The sequence below is a fragment of the Panthera onca genome, chromosome E1, assembly GCF_046562875.1.
Source record: "Panthera onca isolate mPanOnc1 chromosome E1, mPanOnc1 haplotype 2, whole genome shotgun sequence".
In the NCBI taxonomy this organism is placed as follows: Eukaryota; Metazoa; Chordata; class Mammalia; order Carnivora; family Felidae; genus Panthera; species Panthera onca.
In genome coordinates this window covers 303,584-329,418 of record NC_138352.1, presented here as the reverse complement: position 1 = coordinate 329,418, position 25,835 = coordinate 303,584, and the positions used below count along the sequence as shown (strand labels likewise).

The window sequence follows — 25,835 nt, the reverse complement described above, 5'->3', positions numbered from 1 at the left end:
CTGGAGCCTGCTTCAGATTCTGTGTCTCCCTCTCTCTCTGACCCTCCCTCGTTCATGCTCTGTCTCTGTCTCAAAAATAAACATACATTAAAAAAAAATTTTAATATTAAAATTCTACAGCATAAGATATCCAATTTAAAGACAGTGCTTAGAATATAGGTTTGATCCTAGTTCCTACTCAGATTACCTCAGATTAAAGGAAAATATCCAAATGTTTAGTATTTATCTTTGTTATTTAGAAATAATGATCTCTATGATATGTACATAATCCAAATATATACAACATCAATCAGTGCTTCCTATAAAATCTCTTACCATATTTTAATACTTACTCTTAACAAATCATCTATTCTTCCCTCCTTCTTTTCTAAGTCAGAATTCTTACTGTTTTCTAGTGCAGATATTTTTTCTATGGTGAGGTCAGACTATACAAAGAGAAAACAAATTTAGGATTAGTCTCAAAATATTACATGTTATCATACTTTTCTCATTACCTTTCTGGGGGGAAACAAAAAACCAAAACACCTGCTAACACAAATAGTCTGGAATCACATAGCTAAAGAAATTAAATATGCTTTCCTTAGCCCATTCTTTAGGCCTTGTATTTTATTACACGTGCACTTCAAATACATGTTACCTCTGGTATCAAATATATGAATCTTCAAACTATTGTGCATTGAATAATGCAGAAACATACTACTCTAGAAATGAAACTAACTTTGAATAGAAAAGGACTTCAGAGGAGACAGGGCCCAAATGTCTAAAGAACACACATGCCACCTAGTGGAAATACAGAACATCAGAAGGGGAGAGAATGAAGTTACCTGAATCTAAAGTCTGTCCAACTGGCCAAAAGCTGGTAATTCAGATAAAATAAAAATCTATTCCGAAAGCTCTTGAGATTTAAGAAATTCTCCTAGATTGCCAAGCATCTTGTCTTAAAGGCAACACAATGCCAAGATGCTTCAAAGAAAATACAGTATACGATTTGGCTATATCAAAACTACAGAGTGGAGGATGCATCCGCTATCCTTTTCACATACTAACTTTGATTATTCCCAACATTCCCTGAATTTAAAAGTTTCTTAAAAACTCTTTAAGGAGGAAATTGTGTTGGTGTGCCACATGTTTAAGAATTTTAGCTTTATTCTTGCCAAATAAACAAGAATAAGGAATAAATCAACTACTTTCATAGAGTAGGGAATGAAAAATCACTGAGGTGTACTGTAAGCACTGTCCTAATACGCATTTCGTATACACTGAGATAAATAGAATCAACCGTATTTTACAGATGATTTCTATTAAAAAAAAAACTGAGGCCCAAAAAAATAACAGTGCAAGTTGCAGAGTGAGGATCTGAACCCCAGCCTAGCTCTCCAAAACGAGTGCTCTTTCCCCAACACCATGCTACGGTGTAGGCATTTCTACTGCAACACACGAGAATGGTAAAGAGACACCTCAAAAAGTTAAAGCACCTTCCAAAAGACTTTAAATACTCAAAATGCAAGTTCTGAGTATAATACACACAAATAATGAGGTAATGTTGGAGAAATAAAGGGAAGACAGAGAGGACTCCAAGATATCATATGTGGTTAGCATTTATTCCTAAGCACATCTTTTCCTCTGCATATTGATCACCAACCTACCTGGGTCTGTCTGTGCTGGATGGAGATCTGTTTCTGGGAGCTGCTGGAATGCTCTGTGTTGCCAGATCCCGTAGAAGAGGGACTGTTTTGCTGAGCCTGTAAAAAAGGTATATCAACTAATCACTAGAAAGTTTTGCATCTTTCTCCACACACATTTTTAGTTTTGTTTTTGTTTTTTTAGTAATCTCAACTCCCAAAGTGGGACTTGAATTCACAACCCGAGATCAAGAGTTGCATGCTCCACTGACTCAGCCAGCCAGGCGCCCCCGCACCCTCCCCACAAACGTTTGTAGGCATGCAAACAATTATATAAAACACACTCCTTCTGATGAAAGTCAGAAGTCAGGGTCATGTAGCCCAAGATGAAAGTAAAACAATTTAAATGAGAAGCAAGGGGGGGGGCGGGGTGAGCACTTGGGTGGCTCAGTTGATGAAGTGTCCAACTCTTGGTTTCGGCTCAGGTCATGATCTCATGGTTCATGAGTTCGAGCCCTGTGTCAGTCTCTGCACTGACAGTGTGGAGCCTGCTTGGGATTTTATCTCTCTCCCTCTCTCTCTACCCCTCCTCTGCTCTCTCTCTCAAAATAAATAAACTTAAATAAACAAACAAACAAACAAACAAATAAATAAATAAAAATGAGAAGCGAGGGCTATAACATGGTGGCTTGGATCATGTCCCTGTAAATAGTGTGAAGTACTCAAATGTGCCCAAATGAATTTTTAAATCTGCAAGTCACAGAACATTGAAAGCTATTCCTGTAATAATATATTCTTTTTACTTGTACGTCATGGCAATATGCTTCTGTTGGAAAAGGCTGGCAAAGCATCCACCACACAGGGGATGCTTGTGACTCTAGGCAGAAAGAACTGTGAACTACTATTCAGAATACTCTCCTAAATCCATAAACCTTACCCATGAACATTCAGCAGTCCAAAAATCCAGGCTGATTTCCAATGATGTCGCTTGCTGATGTGACTTTAATACATAGTCACATAGTCACACTGGGCATTCTAAGGCATTTAAAATTTATAGGGTTTAGGTCTTAATGTAATTCATCTATTCAGGAGTATACAATCCTTATACTCCCAAAAGTCCTTTTAAAAAACAAGATTGAACCTAACATAATACAACCCTTCACAGACATAATTAGAAAATATTGGCTATTCTGAGGATTATGGGCTAATCCCATAATCTTATCTGAGATCTACTGCTACCATCTTATCAGAGAAGATGTAGTGTTTCCACATATGTGAATTTTGATACTTTCTATACACTCCTTAAACTAGTTTTCTCATCCATTAACATATAAACGATACTATAACCACCACCTACTGAGAATTACTGTCAGCTAACTGCTTCAATGTCATGGTCACATGCAATCTGTACAAAACCCTGTAAGATAGTCATTATTACTTCCATTTATAGATAAAGGAAATGCAAATCAGAGATTCTAAGCACCTATGCACGGTCACAGAGCTAGTAAGTGAGAGACCATGAATTAAGGAGTACTTTCATCTACAATAACCATTCTCAATGGCCACAGCAGACTGACTCCCTCTCAGTAACAGAGTTACTGTCTCACCAGGCCACAAGCAAGCTAATAAGCACTTCATACACATAATTATCTTGGAGGCTCACGACAGCCTTGTAAAATAAGGCAGGCAGTATTATATTCTGCACGTGGATTTCTTCATTCAACAACTACTCACTCCCTATGTCTAACCACTGTGTTAGATGTTAAGAACACAATGACCAAGTCAAACAGAAATAAAACCCACAGACCCAGTCATTATTCTGCCTTAACAGAGCTTAGAATCCCAGTGAAGATTTATTAAGCACTCAATAAATATTTGTTGAAAGAAACTGCTAAATAAACAATCACACAGTAAACACAAAATTCCAACTGGGATAAGTGCTGTAAAGAGTATTCAACAGGGGGGGGGGGAAAGAAGAGTATCCAACAGGGCACATAATCTAATCTAGAGTCAGGGATGACTGCCTCAGGAAAGCAGCATCAGAGTTAAGATGTGAAGGAAATAAGCAGTCAAGGAGGAGACGGTCAGGTCATTCCCAGGAGAGAATGTATACATAAACACAAGGGGAAGAGAGAAGACTGATGTGGGGATCAAAGAAGTCGAAAATGAGAAACCAGTCTCAAAAAGGCTGAACACCGTGCAAAGCCCGAAATGACAGAGCTGGGATCAGAGCCACATTCAGGGAAGTCCAAATAACGGAAAATGTTCTTTACCCTCTACGATGCAGCAAATTTTTTTTTTTACTTGCTAATTAATAAGGGTCATTGATATGAACCTCAAGTATTATACTGAACTATATGAGCATTATCTCCTTCAGTTATCATTAGATTTCTCTCATAATCCTCTCCTTTTGAAGTGTTTCTAAACAAATATGACTTTCAAACTATATATAATAAGAGCCAGTAAGAATCACATGACTGACTAAAAGGCTCTTCTATAACTTTCAGGTTTTGGTATACAAGCTTTGCTAAAATGCCTTTTTATATGTGCTCATTTCTGATTCTGAGTTTTCTTTCAGCAAACAGGGTGCTAGAATGTAACTCAGTGGGATGTGCCAAATTAAAGCTCTCTGTAAAGATATATGTAAAATAGTTCAATGATAAGAAGTAAAAATGCAAAAAGTTAGCTGAGCAAGTGGGACATAGGTTAGGAAGTAGCAAATCCTCATAAAAAGGGAAACAATACTTTCCAAAGGCAAAAGAACTACAGAAATAGAAGGACCTATTATTGTGATAAATGAGTCCATGGTAGAAAAAAAAATGCCTTCATTCTGATCATTCATTCAATATTAACTGTGTTTCTCTGTGCCTGGTCCTGGTTAAACTCTAGAAATGCAAAACTGGAAAGCAAAGAGAGCTTAGTCTCCCAAATGAGAACAGAAGTCGCTGGCTCTTCTAAGCCGGCCACAGTAGTTGTTAATTTAGTCCAACCCCAACCTTGCAAAACACCTCCCCAGATGTCCGTATTCTTTGTTCCTATTATAAAAGTAATACTGGCTTCTAATTCATGATGACAAGATGGATCTTCCAAAGTCCTACTGATATGCAGAAACACTTTTAAAATGAAATCACAAGAGCACTAAGAAACAAGAGAGAGTCAAGGATCAGAAATGCTTTAAAACATTAAATTTTAAGAACCATTCAAAAACAGTTGGGTTCAGGTAGAGAAAGTGAAATACATTCATAGCTTAAAACATCACCAGTGAAACAGACTGGGTCTTTTCTAATTAAAGAAAATTTTTTTTAATGTTTATTTATTTTTGAGAGAGAGAAGAGAGAGCAGGGGAGGGGCAGAGAGAGAGATGGAGACACGGAATCTGAAGCAGGCTCCAGGCTCTGAGCTGTCAGCTTAACCAACTGAGCCACCCAGGTGCCCTTAGACTGGGTCTTTTCAAGGGAGCTCCTGAAAAGCTCCACTTGAGATTTACATTCACAAAAACCAGGAGTAAACCATGTGACAATTACCATGCATTTAAAACCGGTAAGGTCCAGTAAGGACCCCCTGGATCCCTCCCCTTGCATACTGAAGGGCCTGGATACTACCATTCTGACCCCAGGACAAAGCACAAGAACAGATCTCTTAAATAAGGCTTAAAAAAAAAAAAAAGGAAAGATTTAAAAATGAAAACTAAGTGGGTCCAGGGGAGGGCTCCTGGTGTGAACATTGTGGCTTGAGGGAAAAAGCAAAGAAAGTACAGTACCCCTGCCCTCCACAACTGATATAATGGAGAAAGAAATGGAAGGTACTGCAAAGAGTAAAACAGTTCACCCATCAAAACAAAGCCCTCCTGATTTAGACACTGGTAGAGGAGCTGGCGTTCCTGCCCAGAGCTTACCAAACATTCACACAGTCAGCCCTCCCACCATCTGGGAAGAAGAACTATGCCACTTGCAAAGGAAAATCCACGCCAATAACCAATATTAACCACCTTACTACTTCATCCAACTAAAGCTAAATACACATTTTCAAGAAAGCCAACAGCAAAAAGGAAGATCCAATGTGAAAAGACAAAGATCCAAGAGAAAACAGATAACTCCATAAAAACAACTTCAAAAATAAATTATGTCCTCAGACAAAGGATACATCTATAAAAATGAAAAAGCAAACAACATGAAAATAAACTTAAAATTATCAAAAATTTGAAAACTGAATAGATTAGCTAAATAACAAAATGAACATAGTTGAATATAGAATCAGTCATCTGGAAGACAATGCCAAGAAAATCTCTCAGAAGTGAGGCACCTGGGTGGCTCAGTTGGTTAAAAGTCAGACTCTTGATCTCAACTCACGTCTTGATCTCAGGGTTGTGAATTCAAACCCTATGTTGGGCTCCATGTTGGGTGTAAAGCCTACTTTAAAAAGGGGGGTGGGGGGCGGTGCCTGGATGGCACAGTTGAGTACCTGATTCTTGATTTTGGCTTAGGTCAAGATTTCACAGTTCGTGGGATTGAGCCCTGCCCTAACGGTGTGGAGCCTGCTTGGGGTTCTCATTCTCTCTCTCTCCCCCTCCCTCCCTCCCTCTCTCTCTCTGCCCTTCCCCTACTCACTCTTTCTCTTTCTCAAAATAAAAATAAACATTAAAAAAAAAAAAAGAAAAAGAAAATCTCCCAGAAGATAAAAAAAAAAAAGTCAAATAAAGGAAAGAAAAGTTCAGAAATGTGAACAACACAGAGGCTCCAAAACGATCTAATAGGCTCTCCTGAAGAAAAAAATAAAGAGAAAGAAATAATCAAGGAAGAGTAAAATAAAAACTTCTCTGAGATAAAAAGGCACATTTTAAGAGTGAAAAAGCCTACTATATGACAAGTAGTATTAATGGAGAAAAACACAGTAGACAGACTTCAAGAACAAAAAGATACCATATACATCTCAATAGATCTAGATAAAGCATCCAGCACTTTCATGACACAGATATTTAACAGACTCAGAAATAGAAGGATACTTTTTCTTTTTTTTTTTTAAGTTTTTATTTATTTCTTTTGAGAGAGAAAGAGCAACTGGGAAAGGGGCAGAAAGAGAAAGGTAGACAGAATCCCAAGCAGGCTCTGCACTGCCAGCGCAGAGGCTGATGTAGGGCTTGAACCCATGAACCACGAGATCATGACCTGAGCCTAGGTCGAACACTAAACTGACTGAGCCACCCAGGCGCCCCAGAAGGTCACTTTTTCAACCCCCAAAAAGGCATCTCTGAAAAACATATAGCTAACCTAATACTGTCAAAGATCACATGCTTTCCCCCGTAAGATCAGGAATAAGACAGGATGTCCACTTGAACCACTTTAAGTTAAAACTGCCAACATTGAAAGAAAATAAAGAGACCTATATAAATGGAAAGTTATCTCATGTTAATGGAATAAAGACTTAGTATTTTTAAAAAGGCAATACTCCACAAATTGATCAAAAGATTCAGCACAACTGCCATAAATCCCAGGTGGTTTGTTTGCAGAAACTGAAAAGCTGATTCTAAAATTCTTATGGAAATGCATGGGATCCCACAGCCAAAACAATCCTGAAAAAGAACAAAGTAGAAGGAACCACACTGCCTGGTTTCAAAACTTAATTACTACAAAGCTATGGTCACTAAGACTGTAGTACTGACATAAGCATAGGCATATAGATCAATGGAGTAGAATTTGAGTCCAGAAATAAACGCTTTACATTTATGGTCAACTGATTTTTGACAAGGTGCCAAGACAAGACAATTCAATGGAGAAACAATAGTCTTTCCACACAAATGGTGTGGGGGGGGGGGGAGAGGGCAGGGGGGGCTGACTGGATATCCATATGCAAAAGAATAAAGTTGCCCCCCCCCCCCTTTCTGACACCACACACAAAGAATAACACAAAATGGATCACGGACCTAAATATAAGAGCCAAAAGGACACTGAGAAGAAAATACAGAAGTAGAGTTTCATGACCTTATGTCAGGTTAAGTATTCTTAGCTAAAACACTAAAAGCATAAGCAACGAAAGAAAAAAGATAAACTGGACTTTTTCTAAATTAAAACCTTTTGTGCTTCAAACACTTTCAAGAAAGTAAAACAACAACCCACAAGAGAAAATACATGCAAATCATATAGTTGACATGGGTCCCTTTCAACTCAACAACAACAAAAATAGCTCAATTTACAAATGGACAAAGGATTTATATGACATTTCTTCAAAGAACATATACAAATGGCCATAAGAAAATTTTAAAAGTGCTCAGTATCATTAGTATTCAGGAAACGCAAATCAAAACTACAATGAGATATTACCTCACATCCACTAGGATGGCTATAATCAAAACAACAGATAATGACAAGTGTTGACAAGGATGTGTGGAGGACCCTCATGTATTACTGCTGGGTTTGTAAAATGGTACATCTGCTTTGGAAAGAGTTTGGCAATTCTGAAGAGATAGTTACCATAAGACCCAACGATTCCACTCTTTAGCACATACCTAAAATGACAACATACGCCTATACAAACTTGGACATGAATGTTCACAGCAGTATCATTCATAATAACCAAAAAGTGGAAACAACCAAAATGTTCATTAAATGATGAAAGGATAAAAAAGGCTGTGAGCAGCTGAGCACCAGGAGGAATGATTAGATTTACAGATACACATCCTCAAAAATCCATGAGACCATAAGGATAACCAAAGAAGAGAAAGTTAGGGGCGCCTGGGTGTCTCAGTTGGCTAAGTGTCTGACTTTGGCTCAGGTCATGGTCTCGTGGTTCATGAGTTCAAGCCCCGCATTGGGCTCTGTGCTGACAGCTCAGAGCCTGGAGCCTGCTTCACATTCTGTGTCTCCCTCTCTCTCTCTGCCCCTCCCCCCTTTGTGTGTGCGTGCGCACACACACACACACACACGCACACACATGCGCTCTCAAAAATAAACATTAAAAAAAGTTACATTAAAAAAAAGAAAGTTATTTGTCAACATTTCATACAGCTATTCCTCCTTCCTTTAAAAATTAAAATTTTATTTAAAAAATTAAAATTGGTAATTAAAAGGTAAGAACTAAGCATTTAACCTGCTTTTCTGAAGAACTGTAAGTCAATGTAGCCAAAGAGGCCCAGATGCTGACAGGAAAGTTCTATTTTACATAAGAATAGACATCAATAAAAGGTAAGTGTGATAATGTTAATCACGCTATCTAGGAAAATATCAATATTTCTTAGAAAATACCTGTTAAGTCATTCAGAGATAGGCGTTCAGAATTTCTGAAATGTACTTTAAAATACTTCAGCATAAAACAATATGAAAGTACATTTTTAAAAATCCAAGCTTTTAAGAATATCCTGTGTAATGTTAAAAGATGCAGCCTTCAAGAAAATAATAAACCTGACGTTAAAAAAAAAAATCCAGAAGACCCTGACAACTAGAATTGTCTCATTCAATCAAAACTCATCAATGACTAGGATGGTTTTCTCAGTGAATCCAACACAATGACTTGGTTTTGCAATGCCTAATAATGAAACCGTCATAATATTGTAAACGTTCCTTAAGTGTTTTCAAAGTTATAGAAGAATTTGGAAAACAGAAAATACTAAATTATGGTTAAAATAAAATAATAAAAATAAAATAAAATAAAAAATAAATAGCACACACTTACAACGTAACATTAACTAAAAAACTGAAAGATGAGAAAGCAGCTGGGTGACAGTTTGTATGTTAAATTCATCTCTTATAATGGAGAGTAGACAGGGGAGCCTGGGTGGCTCAGCTGGTTAAGTGTCCTACTTCGGCTCAGGTCATGATCTCTCCATCCATGAGTTAGAGCCCCGCGTTGGGTTCTATGCAGACAGCTCAGAGCCTGGAGCCTGCTTCAGATTCTGTGTCTCCCTGGCTCTCTACCCCTCCCTCACTCGCTCGTGCGCTCTCTCTCAAAAATAAATAAACGTTAAAAAAATTTAAAAAATAATGGAGGATAGGGAGATCTTGTTTATAGTTAATTAAGAGATACATTATTTAGGGGCTGGGTGGCTCAGTCGGTTGAGTGTCCGACTTCGGCTCAAGTCATAATCTCACGGTTCATGAGTTCGAGCCCCGTGTCAGGCTCTGTACGGACAGCTAGGAGCCTGGAGCCTGCTTCAGATTCTGTGTCTCCCTCTCTCTCTCTGCCCCTCCCCAGCTTGCACTCTGTCTCTCCCTCTCTCAAAAATAAACATTAAAAAAATTTTTTTTTTAAAAAGAGATACATTATTTGAAGTTAAAACAGTAAATCAGTAGAAAATCTAAAACAAACTCTGGACAGTAGTTACATTTCTGAGGGTTGCAAAGGAAAGACTCTTCTCCATCATTTTAATTTTTTTGTGGGCAATGTACATATACTAGTTTTACAATTTAGAAAATTGTATTACGGGGTGCCTGCGTGGCTCAGTCGGTTGAGCGTCAGACCAACTCAGGTCATGATCTCACGGTTCATGGGTTCAAGCCCCGCATAGGGCTCTGTGCTGAAAGCTCAGGGCCTGGAGCCTGCTTCAGATTCTGCATCTCCCTCTGTCTCTGTCCCTCCCCCGCTCACATTCTGTCTCCTTCTCTCTCTCAAAAATAAACATTAAAAAAAAAAACATTTTTATATTATCTTACAATTTAAAAAATCAACTTCCTGTATGTTAATTATACTACAATAAAAAGAAGAAAAAATTGAATTTCCTATGTTAAAACATGTAAAATTACATTAACAATATAATTTTAGATATTTATAGAATCAAACTCGGGGTGCCTGGATGGTTCACTCCAATTGAGCATCTAATTCTTGACTTGGGCTCAGGTCATGATCCCAGGGTCATGTGATCTAGCACCCCCCCCCCCCCCCGCCTCCCCGGGAGATTATCTCTCTCCCTCTCCCTCTGCCCCTCTCCACCACTCACGTTTAGGCTTTCTCTCTCTCAAAAATAAATAAAAATAAAAAGGATCGAACTCACGATATTCTGCCACCTGCTATTTTTATTTATCAACACCTATCTAGACATCTTTCTCTGTCAGCATATACAGTAGACCTTGGAACAACAGGGGTATGAACTGTACAGGTCCAGTTATATGAAGATTTTTTTCAGTAAATACAGTGAGGTACTGTAAGTGTATTTTTTCTCTTATGAGTTTCTTTTCTTTTTTAAAAAATGTTTATTTATTTATTTTGAGAGAGCATGAGCAGGAGAGGGGCAGAGAGAGACAGGGACAGAGAATCCTAAGCAGGCTCCATGCTCAGCATGGATGTGAGGCTTGGTCCTATGACCATGAGATCATGACCTGAGCTGATAGCAAGAGTCAGATGCTCAACAAACTGAGCCACGGAGGCACCCCTCATATGATGCTCTTAATAACATTTTTTCTCTAGCTTACTTTATTCCAAGAATACAGTATACAATATAAATAACATACAAAGTATGTGTTGACCAGCTGTTTATGTTATCAGTAAGATTTCTGGTCAAAAACAGGCTGTTAATAGTTAAGTTGGGGGGGGGGGGGGCGGTGGTCAAAAGTTATACTGCATGATCTTTGACTGCCAGCAGGGTGTTGGGTGTCCCAGTCCCCAATGTTGTTCAAGGGTCAACTGCGTATATACCTTTCTCACTTCTTCTGTCAACTGTATAACATTCCATTAGACTCTATATGAAGGATGCCTTTATCAATTCACACAACACATAATTGCCCTGAGAGTGTGTTAGAGTAGATCCTGTTCTGGTACTGGAAAATCAAAAGGAACAAAGCAGGGGAACCTGGATGGCTCAGTTGGTTGAGTGTCCAACTTTGGCTCAGGTCATGATCTCAGGGTTCGCGAGTTCAAGCCCCACGCGCTTGCTGCTTTCTGTGTGGAGGCTGCTTCACATCCTCTGTCCCTCATTCTCTCTGCCCCTCCCCCACTCATGCTCTGTCTCTCAAGAACAAACAAACATTAAAAAAGAAAAGCGAACAAAGCAAAGTCCTTGACCTGATGGAGTTTCCATGCCAGTGGGGGCAGGGGAGGAGTCAGACAAGTAAATTATAGCAGGTCAGCTGGTGATAAGACTGAGAAGAAAAACAAAGCAGGGCATAGGAGGTAGACATTGTGTGGAGTGGGCAAGGAGGAGTTGCTATTTAATAGAGTGTGATCAGGGTAGGCCTCTCTAATAGGGTAAATTCAAGCAAAGAACTGAAGAAGCATGCCAGACTTACTATCTGGGGGAAGAATGTTAAGACAAAGGCAACACCAAGTGTAAAGTCCCTGAGGTGAGAACATGCCAGGTAGTATTTGAGAAGGCAAGGTGGCCGGTGTGGATGGAACCTAGTAAGGAAGGGAGGTGGCAGTAAGAGATGGCCAAGTGGTGAGAAACAGACCACGCAAGTCTTTATGTGCCATTTTAAGTACCTTTGAGCAAACATGACTGAATCACTCTCATCGGTTGAAAACAGATTAAAAGGCAAAGAAGGTAGGAGCAAAGAATCCAGTTAGGAGGCTACTACGATAACCTTAGTGGGGGACAACGGTTTAGTTCAAGTAGTAGTAGGAGTAGTGAAGAGGTTAGAAGCAGTAGGAATCTGAACATAACCGTAATAGTAAGATTTACTGATGGATTTGTAACTGGGATATAAAATAAAGAGAAGAGACAAGAATGACTCCATGGTTTTTAAACAACTAGAAGGAGAGAATGGACAGTTACTGAGATGTGGAAGGCTGTTGAAGAAATGGGTTTGGATTGAATTCAGTTCTGGACACGTTAGGTTTGATATGCTTATCAGACATAAAGAAAAGTCTAGAAGCAACTGACTACATACATTTGGAATTCGGGGCAGGGCTCTGGGCTGGAGATATAAACTTGGAAGTGCTCTGCATATGGGTGATAACTAAAGCAAAGAAACTCAATGAGATTATGTAGAGAATAAAGGTAGACAAAAGTCTGAAGACTGAGCCCTGGGGCACTCCACTGTTTAGAGGTCTGGGAAATGAGAAAGAACAAAAAGAGTGGAAGCGGAGGGGAGCACAAGAGGACGCGCTTGGAGAAAGGAGTCATCAGTTATGGCTAATGAATCATGCTGGACAGATACATTCTGAGGACTGATCACTGGGTGCAGCAGTGTGGAGGCCACAGACACCCTCGATACAAGTTCCTGTGAAACACCGGTGAAGGGAAACCACTTCCGGATTTCTGCAATAATAAACAGTGCAATAAACATCTTCATATAGTTTTATGGGAATAGAATTCCTGGGTCCCAGGACATGTAAATTTAACACTCGGATACAAACCAACTTGCCCAAGAGACTGCACCAATTTAGAGTCAGTATAAAACTTGCATGTGTATCTAAACTATAATCTACACTGAGAATTATCAAATGTAACAATCCTTAACACCGTGACAGGTCAAAAGTGTTATACCTTGTTTTATTTTGCATCTCTCCACGGCTGAAGTTAGGCAGTTTTCATGTTATTAGTCATCTGTCTTCCCTCCACCTACCCCGTAAAACTGCCTGCTAATTAATAGCTTTTGCCTATTTGTCAGGAAACTGCTGGTCTTTATTTACTAAAAACGTTTTTTTAAATATGTTAATGTTAACTCTTTTGCTTTCTTCTTTCTTTAGACTACAAAGCTTATATCCTGGCTGGAACTGCAGAGAAGCAGAGAGATCCAGAACGGTACCAAACCATTTAAGCCTTTGTTTTTCACATTTATTTCCCTGTTCCTTCTTCAGACACGTTCATTTCTTACTCTTCTCTGCCATCTCTCCCTTCCATGAGAACAATCTGGCTATAGCATCTGCACTCCTCTGACAGCCTGAGTGCACTAGCTGATAGGACTGAGGAAGCCGTTATCCACGTGCACCCATCCCAATACCTTTTTTGGAAGGCTCACAATAGGGGACCGAGTTTTGCTGATCGAAATCCTGGGTACTTAGCTACATGCCTGTCACACAGTGGGCATTCAGTAAGTATTCGTGCAATAAACAAAGGGAACTCCCCTCAAGTGAAATGGAAATAGCTTTCAAAAAGGCAATAAAAGAACATAAGGACAAACAAACCTCTGATTATCCAAGGTTTTGCCTGGAAAAGTTAGCTCGAAGATGAAGATTTAATGGTCAGTGAATAGTAAACAATGTAATTTTTACACACGCGCACAGACACACACTCTGTAAGCATACTATAGAGCACCACAACATTCTCACACAAACTATGCCATACTACTGTCAGGCCCACACACAGGACTGTATTGGTCAATTCTCCAATTTTGTGCTGTGTTTCTGACACCCACAGATAAAATTAGACCCTCTTCACACAAGAAGTCTCTCCATTCCTTTGATGCTTAAAAAATTCTCTAAGTTTAAAAGCTGTAATATCTCGGGGCGCCTGGGTGGCGCAGTCGGTCAGGCGTCCGACTTCAGCCAGGTCACGATCTCGCGGTCCGCGAGTTCGAGCCCCGCGTCGGGCTCTGCGCTGATGGCTCGGAGCCTGGAGCCTGTTTCCGATTCTGTGTCTCCCTCTCTCTCTGCCTCTCCCCCATTCATGCTCTGTCTCTCTCTGTCCCAAAAATAAATAAAAAACGTTGAAAAAAAAATTAAAAAAAAAAAAAAAGCTGTAATATCTCTTTGAGGAAAAGCAATAATAACTGTAAGAAAGTATTCCAAGTTGTGCCCAATGGTTCGCTAATTACTTCATAATTTTTATTTCCTTTCCTTAAGGCACCCACCCTTTTCATGGCCTTTTTGAATACAACTGCATGTGGATTAATGACTCAGAATCCACGAAACAAATAAAGAGAAAACTTAGGTTACAAGTGGAGCGAATGAACCAGGAGAAGAGAAAGAAATTTGGATCAGTGATGACTTTAGCTCTGAAAGAGGCCCCCAAAAATGGAAGAATAGGGTAACGGGGCTTTCCCTTGCTCTGTATCATCTGTGGTGGGGCACAGAAACCAAGAAAAATAACAACTCTGGAGTCAAACTGCACTAGATAATTTGGTAAGTAAAAATGGGGTCAGACCTACTTGTTCTCCAAGGAGAGAGAAAGAAGCAAGCTGAGAACAGCAAACAGGTAGCCAAATACTCCTGGAAAAAGTATCTGTCCCAACACTGTGAAGAGGTGAGAGGAGGCAAGCGTACAGGTCACGCCAGTACCACGGAGGGGAGACAGACTGGCACACACACTACAGAATGCCCGCCTACCTGCTAACATTTTCTGACCTACACGCTGCTTCAAATAAGTGACGCCTGGAGTTTGGCGATTTTAATTAGACAAGTACTTTGGCCGTAACGGAATTCGATCTGTATCTTCTTCACTTCTTTGTCAACCTAAAACCGTATTTTCTTTCCCACGGTGTGCCCAGACTTTAACAGAGTAGTCCCTCTCGCCCCCTGGAACGAAGGGACACTGAAGAAAACCACGCTACCTTCAGAAGGCACACAGTTAGTAACGGCATCATCTCTTCACGAACATAATTCCCCAAACTCCATCAAGGAGCTCGAGGGCAACACGGATCTGCATCAGGTCAGCCTTGGTACTCACTGACACAAAGGTGAAGCAGAGGCCAGCTCCCCTCTGCGCCAGCTGCTCCGTGTCAAGCCGAGGCTTCGCCAGCATCACCGACATGAGGGTTGGCAGAGCGGACTGCTCCTCCGACACCTCCTTTGCAGCGCTGCCATCTAAGCCATAGAGGGGCTGCTCTACCCGCCGCTGCAAAACATCAAAGAAACCCCACGGATTACATGAGAAAGCAGCCAGAAACTGCCAAAACACATAATGGATTAAAACACAGCGCACAGAAGAGTAATTTTTGAAAAACACCTTCTCTGAAAACAAATATGTTTGTCGCTGGATTATAACTTATCTGTAAATCTGGGACAGTATCTCACTTGAATTCTGTAAAATTAATTGTATTTTACAATTTTAATTGTTCCGTATTTCTACAACTGAAATTGCAGTTTACTTTGCAGAGTTCAACAAATCGACTTCACAATACCTTCAAACCTACAAAGGAAATGTTATTTCTATCCTGTAGGTAAATGAGGATGAAGACATTTGTCCCCTAATTTACAGGAAGCTTATTTCACTCTCAATTCTATCCTTACCATGCTATACTTATATGCAAAAATCGAAAATAAATACAAGCAACACAATTTCCACAGAACACTAAAAGAGTAATATAACACAATTATGTATGGTTTATTCCAGAAATGTAAGGATGGTTCATCATTAGCAAATCTACCGATATAATTCATTACATTAGTATTGGGGAGCAGAGATATCAAGATTCTTCCCTTTAGATGCCAAAAGAGGATTTGCACATTGTTGGGCAACTCTTAAAAACAAAAACAAAAAACACTGGGAGTATCCATCTTTAATACAACACAGTATTTTTTTTCAGAGATGAACATAAATTAATGGTGCCATACCAAAGACACTCTCAAGAAAGTTAAGAAAACTAGAAAGGGGTTAACACATTAATATCACAATCATTCAACATTATTACAGAAGGTTTAGCAATGTGATAAGGGGGGGAATGAGGTATAAACAAGGGGAAATATTAAAGATTAAAAAGTGTCATTTTTGGATGATATAACTATTCACAAAGGAAACTAAGCAAATCAACTGAAAAACAACAAATAAGAGCTCGGTAAGATGGTCGAATATAAAATAAATATACAAAAAACAACAGCTTCCCCATATACCAATAATTGATTATTACCAGAATATATAATGGAAGAAAAAGCAGATTCAAAATTTCAAAAAATCTATACGAGAGAAATAAGTTTAGAAATAAACTTAAGAAATATGGAGATTACATATAAGAAAAACTACAGATTCACTGGCAGATGTAAAAGAGGATCTACACGGTAATACCATGCGCCTGCATTCAAATTTTATAAATGTCAAATTTCTTTAAAAGCCAACGCATGTGGCTTTTTATTTACTTTTGTTTTTCTTTTCTCTCTCTCTCTCCTGCTACGAGAGAGTGCTGTAGTGGTGCAGTGATCACAGTGTCACTCTTGCTCTCTTTTGGGAGTTGATTTGGTGGAATTTCACACATTAATTCTAAGGTTCACTCGGAAAGATAATCAAAATTAGCCACACAACTTCTGATAAAGAACAGCAGGGAAACTTGACTAGTTATTAAAACATACCACAAAACAGCAAGACCACATCAGTATAATACCGGTACATGAGCAGACAGATCAACCAGTGGCACAGAACAGAAAACTCAGAAACAGACCCCTATAATATGGATATATAATCTGTGATTAAACTGTATTTCAGATTAGTGGGAACTTACTAAATAGATGGTAGGGTATTTGTATAGGTATCAGAAAAAAGTAGAAAAGTAGATTGCTTCCTTATACATAAAAATTACAAGAAAATACAAACAAGTATTTTTATGACTTTCTAGTGGTGAAGGACTTTTTAAACATGATATTAAAAATACAAACCATTCAGGTATATCTCAGAATAGCATAAAACCAGTAAAACATAAAGGAAAACAGTGACAAATTTGACTCCAAATATTTTTACTCCTGAACGGCAAAAGTCAACCTGAAGTTAAAAGATAAAATTATAAATAGGCAAAAATGTTTACCATATAAATGACAATGAGTTAACAACCTTAATAAATAATGTGCTCCTCATCAGGAAGAAAAAAACAAACACTCTGATAAATAAATAGGCAAAGAACTTATAGAAGCGTTAAAAGAGAAATCCAAAAGGCCATTAAACTTATGAAAATATGTTTAATATCACTAATGAAGAAATGCAAGGTAAAACAAGGTATTCTTCTCACTGACAAAATTACAGTGATAAACTTCAGTATTTGGAGGGTACACGGAAACTGGGACCTGCGAACTGCTGATAATCTGCTAGCAATTATGTGATGACATTTTAAAGTAAGCATATTCTTTGACTAGGGCATTAGAGCTTGGAAATTTATCCAAAGCAAAAGAAAAGAAATGCGAAAGAACACACACACACACACACACACACACACACACACACACACACACACACGGACATTTGTTACGGCACTATTTAGAGGACAAAAAAAATGTTTACAGGATACTGGTTAAACAAATAAAACAACAGAAATTAGGAAACTATTATATGAACATACAGGTACACACATATATGCCCAGTAAACCCTTTAATAACAGTTCTGGAGGAGACCTGAATGGTTGGACTTTCATAATCAACATGTATGTATCCCTTCATGAGGAAAAACTAACATTTTCATTTTAGAAAATAAAAGTAAAATAAACTAACCAAAATGATCCCAACAAAAGAATTTAGGTTTTTAATCTGTAAGCAGAGTCCACCTCCTCGAGACCAACACTCCTACCCCAACCAAATGCAACTGTTTAAATTCAGGCTCCAATGTGCTTGTGATACCCATTCACAGCAATATCTGCACTACTTGGGAGACTGTATCTCCGAAGCCCCAATACTAAAATTAATCATTCTGCTATGTACTCAATAAATGTTTTGCCAAGGATTGAAAGATTTTATAGAATATTTCTGGAAATACAGCAGGCTAGGATGTTTGAACTAACCTTCCCTTAGAAAATGATTATAAAAACAGGACAAAACATGGGGGGAAAAAAGATGTTAAAAGCATTGAAGAGTTGATAAAATAAGGGATCTGCCAGGGCAAAAATCTAAGGGAAATTAGGAATGCAAGACACTTAAATGAAGCATTAAAATCATATTTGCCCTAAGGGTACCTGCAGATCTTGACCATCCCGCTTACAGAGCACAAGGTGCCAAACGGATCGTCACAGGCCAAAGTCCACTGAGGGCAGGGGGTTCAATAAGGAAACCCTTCGCACTTCAAGCTTCAAGGACTTTCAAAGGGTTACACTCTAAGGGAAAATGTAAACCAGGAGAAAAATTTCCTCCACCCTCAGAGAACTACAAGGAAGTTGCCCTGGCAATACAGGGAGTGGGGGCTCCCCTGAGAAATGTTAACACAATCCAGATCAATACCGACTGGGTAGCTGAAACAAACAAACAAAATAAACCAATCAAACAAAATGCAAGCCATGAATTCAGTGGTTTAAAGTAGTACTGGATGGGTAAAATCTCTAGGCATTTGGAAGAAGCAAAGAAAAATTCTCCCTGGAGGAACACATCTTTTAGATCTCAAAGAAATTTCACAAATAATTTTTCAGGAAAAATGAGCGTCACACAGTCAAAAAACCAAAGAAGTGTAAAAGAAATAAAGCCCTGAGCAACAGCTAGGAAAAACAACAGACAACAAATAGATTCATAACACATCAAATGCCAGAATTATCAAATACAGATTATAAATACTCTACTAAATAAATAAATAAAAGACAAACTTGAAAGTATCAGCAGGGAACACAATAACAAAAATTAACAATTCAGTGCGGTTGGACAGCCTGGGTGGCTCAGTCGATTGAGTGTCCAACTTCGGCTCAGGTCGTGATCTCAACATTTGCAAGTTCAAGCCCCACATCAGGCTCACTGCCGTCAGCACAGAGCTCATTTCAGATCCTCAGATCCTCTGTCCCCCTCTCTCTGCCCCTTCCCTGCTTGCGCTCTTTCTCTCAAAAATAAATAAACATTAAAAAATAATAATAATAATTCAGTGAGGTTAACAGCAAATTAGATGCAACAAAACAAGAGAATCTGGGACCAGAAAGGCAAGAAACTATCCAGAATGGAGCAAATGGAGACTAAGAGAAAGTAGAAAAAAGTCAAAAGGCAAAGTGATAAGGTGAGATGGTGTGACATACAATTAATTGGAATTTCATAGGAAAAAGAAAAAGAGAACAGGGCAGAGACAATATCTGAAGAGACAATGGCTAATAATTATCCAGAACTGGTACAAGACCCAACAAAAAACCCTAACACATTACAAACAAGAGAAATAAAAGGATGCATCATAGTGAAACTGCAGACCAGCCAGGGGAAAACAAGAGCAGGTAATTTCAAAGAAATGAGAGATATATGAAAGTTGTTTTCTCAGTAGTAACAATGGGAGTCAAAAGATGGTAATAATACATTCAGCTGTTAAGAGAAAAAAAATGCCAATGTAAAAATATACACAGCAAAAGTATCTTTCAAGAATAAAAGCAAAATTAAGTACTTTAAGTAAACAAAACCTAGACAATTAACTCCTCAGCAGATACATATAAAAGAATACTAGGGGCGCCTGGGTGGCGCAGTCGGTTAAGCGTCTGACTTCAGCCAGGTCACGATCTTGCGGTCCGTGAGTTCGAGCCCCGCGTCGGGCTCTGGGCTGATGGCTCGGAGCCTGGAGCCTGTTTCAATTCTGTGTCTCCCTCTCTCTCTGCCCCTCCCCCGTTCATGCTCTGTCTCTCTCTGTCCCAAAAATAAATAAAAAAAACGTTGAAAAAAAAAAAATAAAAAAATAAAAGAATACTAAAGGAATACTTCAGGTAGAAGGAAAGGGACCCTAGGTAGAAGACGTAAGATGCAAAAAAGAAGTACAAAGAAAGAGGTAAATGAACACTGACAGTATCAAATAGATGAACAGTGACAATATAAACTAATAATGTTTTATGAGGCTAAAAAAAAAACAAACAAAAGCAAAATACAAACATACACCACCACCACCAAGTTAGTAGCAAGTAAATGGAGTTAATGTTCTGAGGTCATTGTTTATTTGGGAGGAGGATAAAGATACTATTAACATCAAACTTTGGCAAACTGAAGATATGTGTCGTAATTTCTATGAGAAACACCGAACAGGACCTAGCTTCTAGTGGAGAATGAGAATACACAATGATTAACCCGCCCCCCCAAAAAAACAACAACCCAAATAAAGCAAGGAATGAAAGAAAAGAGAATATGCAGCATGAAGAGAAAACACATTAAAAGATGGCAAATAAATGCTAAAGGGGCGCCTGGGTGGCTCAGTTGGTTGAGCACCTGACTTCAACTCAGGTCATGGTCTCGCAGTTCACGAGTTCGAGCCCCGCACTGGGCTCTGTGCTAACAAACAGCTCAGAGCCTGGAGCCTGCTTCAGATTCTGAATCTCTCTCCCCCACCCCCCGCTCATGCTCTGCCTCTCTCTGTCTCTCAAAAGTAAATAAATGTTAAAAATAAATAAAATAAAATAAAATAAAATAAAATAAAAGCTAACGTTAAAAAAATACTTTAGACAGAATAAAGAAAAATTCAACTATTTGTCAAGTATACTGAAAACATAATGAAAAGGCTGGTAGTATAAAAATGGAAATATCTATACCATATAATGGTTTGGATACATTAAATATTGGATAAAATGCATTTAGAGCAAAAAGTATCATAAGAGATGAAGGGTCACTTAATAATACACAAAGCAAAACTATAAATACATGAAGAAACAACTCGCACAATCATGAGAGATAATAAATACACCTCTCTTGGTAACTGCCAGGACAAACAACCAAAAATCAGAATACAGAAAATTTAAAAACTATGATTAAACGCCATGATTAACAAAACTGACTTAATGACAGAACAAAACTATATTGTTTAGGGATACACACATGGTCGAACTGTAAGGAAGAGCACATTATAATCACGAAAGTTAGAACAGTGGCTGTTTCCAGGGTAGAGAGCGTTGTAATCAGAGAAGAGCACACAGGTTTCCAGGGTGCTGAAAATATTTTACTTCTTGACCTAAGGAATGAGTATATGGAGTTAACTTTATAAGGATTTCCTTTTTGTGAAGGGCCACACAAATATTTTAGGCTTTACAGGCCATATAACATCTCTGCGATATATTCTTCTGTCTCCACAACTCTTTAAAAATCTAAAAATCATTCTTAGTTTGCCAGCTATGAGTTGTAGTTTTTACCAAACTCCTGCATTAAAAGCCTCATGTTTTAGGTACTTCTTTGTTTTCAACAAAAAATACAAAAGAACCTGGGAATGCAAGCTGGTGTAGCCACTCTAGAAAACGGTATGGAGGTTCCTCAAAAAACTAAAAATAGAACTACCCTACCACCCAGCAATTGCACTACTAGGCACAGATCCACGGAATACAGGTGTGCTATTTCGAAGGGGCACATGCACCCCCATGTTTACAGCAGCACTATCAACAATAGCCAAAGTATGGAAAGAGCCCAAATGTCCATCGATGGATGAATGGATAAAGAAGATGTGGTATATATATACATGTATACATGTATACATATACATATACATGTATATGTATATATGTATACATGTATACATATACATATGTATACATGTATATATGTATACATGTATATGTATATGTATATATGTATATATGTATATATATACCTACATACAATGGAGTATCAAAAAGAATGAAATCTTGCCATTTGCAACTACATGGATGCAACTGGAGGGTATTATGCTAAGTGAGATTAGTCAGAGAAAGAAAAAAATCATATGACTTCACTCATGTGAGGACTTTAAGAGACAAAACAGATGAACATAAGGGAAGGGAAACAAAAAGAATATAAAAACAGGGAGGGGGACAAAATAGAAGAGACTCATAAATATGGAGAACAATCTGAGGGTTAATGGAGGGGTCATGGGAGGGGGGATGGGCTAAATGGGTAAGGGGCACTAAGGAATCTACTCCTGAAATCGTTGCACTATATGCTAACTAATTTGGATGTAAATTTTTAAAAATAAAAAATACAAAAAAAAATACTTAGGGGGAAAGAAACTAAAATAATTCTTTATCCATCGATTCTTCTTTTCTTTTTTTTTTTTAATTTTTTTTCTTTTAACCTTTATTTATTTTTGAAACACAGAGAGAGAGAGAGAGAGAGAGAGAGAGCATGAACTGGGGAGGGTCAGAAAAGAGGGAGACACAGAATCTGAAACAGGCTCCAGGCTCTGAGCTGTCAGCACAGAGCCTGACGCGGGGCTCAAACCCATGGACCGCGAGATCATGACCTGAGCCGAAGTTGGACGCTTAACGAACTGAGCCACCCAGGCGCCCCTCGATTCTTCTTTTCAACAACTCTGAGTATCTGCTATATGTGCCAAGCACGGTTTTGGGTGTTAAAGACCAAAAACTGAACAAGATATTATCTCTTCACGTCAAGTCAAAAAAACAGTAAAAATAATTATACCATTAGGTAATAAGACTGAGAGACGGAAACAGCAATCAACTACAAAGCAAAGTCCCTGGTCTCATGAGACTAACATTCTAGTGGAAGAAGATGTGCAACAGATTAACCAAATAGTTAAAAATTAAAATATAGGAGCGCCTGGTTGGCTCAGTTGGTTGAATGTCCAACTCCTGATTTCAACTTAGGTCATGATCTCACAGTTCTTGAGTTTGAGCCCCATGATGGGCTCTGTGCTGACAGCGTGGAACCTGCTTAGGATTCTCCCTCCCTCTCTCTCTGCCCCTGCCCTGCTTGCTTGCTCACACTCTCTCTCAAAATAAATAAACTTAAAAAAATTTTTTTAATTAAAATGTTATAAATAAAAATATTAAAATCATCCCACACACCAGGGACAATGAGTAATCTACAAATAACACACGACAATATGGATTCATCTCACAGAAGTAATGTTGAACAAAAGAAGACAGACATAAGAGTGTACATTGTATGATTTCTTTCATACAAAATACAAAAACAGAAAGAAAAAAACATCTCTGCTGTTAGAAATCAGGACAGTGACTATTCCCAATGACAGGGAGGGGGCTAATAACTGGCAGGGAGCATAAGGGGGTTTGGGGAGGGAGGCTGGTAATATTTCTTTCTTGTGTTGGAATACTTTAAGCACTTTAATTGGTTTAAAAATTAAAAATAGGGGTGCCCGGCCGGCTCAGGCAGTGGAGCATGCACCTCTTGATCTTGAGGCTGTGAATCTGAGCCCCACGTTGGGTGTAGAGATTACTTTACAAATTCTAAAAAAAAATTTTAATGAACATATAAATAAATGTTAAGAAAAATAAAGACACAAGCCTCCTCAACAGTTACCTAAAAACCCTCAACCTAACCAAATAGATCTACACATCAAACATTTCTAACATTTTTTTAAAATGTTTATTTTGAGAGAGAGAGAGCTGACATGCACTTGCAGGAGTGCCGGGGGGGGGGGGGGGAGTTGGGGAGAGGGAGGGAGAGAGAGGGAGAGGGAAAGGGAGAGACAGACAGAGAGAGAATCTCAAGCAGGTTCCGTGCTGTCATCATAGACCCTGATGTGGAGCTTGATCTCATGTACCGTGAGATCGTGACCTGAGCTGAGATCAAGAGGAGGACACTTCCAGTTGAACCATCCAGGCACCCCTTCACATTTCTAACATTTTTAAATATAGCAAGGATGACAAGATAATAGCCAAATTTTCAAGTTGGATACAGTTTACTAAGTGCTTTAATAACTGCGGTCACCTTAATGAATGCATGTCTTTACGAGATAGAAGAAGAAAAGAAATGCATTCTAAACACTTTAACACAGAAGACTAAATCACTTAGGAGAAGATCAGTATTACCCAATTCTGCTAAGGTAGCAGAGTCAAACAGCTTTCCTAAAAACAGACCTAGCACAAAAACTGAACATAGGGAGATCCCTCTTCCCCCAAATCCCAAAGCAATACCTGAGGCATCAGCAGAGAGAACACACTCCTGAGTACAAAGATCTCGTATGGTATCAACAACTTATCCAAAGGCACTCAAGTAAATTAACACAAAATCCCCTATTAGGTAGCTAGCTCAGGAGTCTCAATCTCGGCACCAGTGACAATTGGAGCAAGTAACTCTTTACCATGAGGGCCTGTTCTGTACTTTGTAGGATGTTTACTAGCATCTGGCCTCTGCCTACTAGATGCCTACAGCCCCCTCCTCCCACCCTCCAGTTGTGATCAAAAATTACTCCAACAGTGCCAAATATTCCCTGAGAGGCAAAACTACCCCACGTTGAGAACCACTAATCTGGCTATAATGGTCTTAAGATCTTCAGTTCTCACTTGAAGGAAGGAAACAGATGGGCTTGGCTGGCTCGGTCGGTGAAGCCTGCGACTCTTGATCTCAGGGGTTGTGAGTTCGAGCCCCACACTGGGCGTAGAGATTATTTAAAAATAAAAATCTTATTAAAAAAAAAAGGGGGAAGGTAACAAACCCATCTCCAATTTGAGTAACATGAGTTTCTCTACCACATCACTGAGAAAGCCTTGAAAATAAATCAAATGCCAAACTTATATTTAAGTTTGGCAAGGATACAAAGTTTACGTTTAAATTGGAAATCATTTCCTTGACAGAACTGAGCTGTAGGCTTAGAGGTAACTTACTATACTGAGAAACAGGGGTAGCTCTTGTGCAACATAAATTTACGGAGACAGACTTGAGTCTCAGTGACTCACAGGTAGCACTGAATGTTTCTCCTCAGTGCCTGATTCCCCTGGGTAGTTAACGGAGGAGAAACTGCTGGAGTGATCCTGGGTTCTCGCCTCCTACAACAGGTGTCAAATTTCTCCAGGTGAATGCTTACCGGTAAGGGATTGGATAAGGAATGTTGCGGTGAGGATCGTGCAACTGGCGGAACACTTCTGCCAGGGCTGGTTCCTGGCCCGCTTCCCCCAGCAAACTGGCCAACAGGGAAAAACGGATATGAATAATTCAAAACAGTACTGTGCTTCAGATAAGGAGAGTAAAAGATTAACACACAAACAGGTCTTAACTATATGGCCCCTTTAAGTCAATACATCTCATGCTAAAGAGAAAAATACCATGTAAGTCAAATTTTGGCTAGCTTTTCAGCGAGATTTTAAGAAGGAGCTCCAGCAGAAATGTACCAAAAAGATATAAAGAAAACGTGGCTGAAAGCTGAAGGTACACATGGTTTTGAAAGGACACCAGAGAAGAATGTTTTCCCTTCTTGTCTCAAAATAACCCGAAGCAGGAATACAGTGAGTGGTACAGTGGATGTTAGTGTCTTCTTTAGGAACCACTAACGATGGGTCAGTGAGCTCGCTACGTGTCCCACCGAACTAAAGGGAAGAGGACAAAAGAAGAGTCCAAGTCACTCCATTTCAATCTTTGCAAGACCCGAAACCTAGTCTGGCCAAGAGAAACATCACCATTTGTGAATTTTTATATCATCACAGACAAGACACATCATAAACAAATTTAAATTTAGGAAGTCAGCAGCAGTGTCCTCTTAACAGAGAGAGATGGGCCAACATCAGATTGATGAAGACGGGGAGGAAGGGGAGGAGAGCACAGTAAAGGCAAAACAT

General features: G+C 39.0%; 1 protein-coding gene across 9 annotated transcripts in view; it reads right to left on the bottom strand.

Moving 5' to 3' along the window:
* TLK2 (tousled like kinase 2) overlaps positions 1–25,835 on the bottom strand; it is a 114,269-nt gene that overhangs the window by 48,390 nt on the left and 40,044 nt on the right. For 6 of the 9 annotated variants that reach the window (XM_081791083.1, XM_081791084.1, XM_081791082.1 and 3 more), the window contains exons 6-9: positions 25,088–25,183; positions 15,154–15,321; positions 1,647–1,742; positions 333–425 (exon numbers count right to left, since the gene is read on the bottom strand). In XM_081791083.1, coding sequence (XP_081647209.1) covers positions 333–425; positions 1,647–1,742; positions 15,154–15,321; positions 25,088–25,183 — 453 coding nt within the window. The remainder of the gene's footprint in view (positions 1–332; positions 426–1,646; positions 1,743–15,153; positions 15,322–25,087; positions 25,184–25,835) is intronic. The other 3 variants (XM_078438322.2, XM_078438325.2, XM_078438323.2) reach the window with 1 other exon arrangement.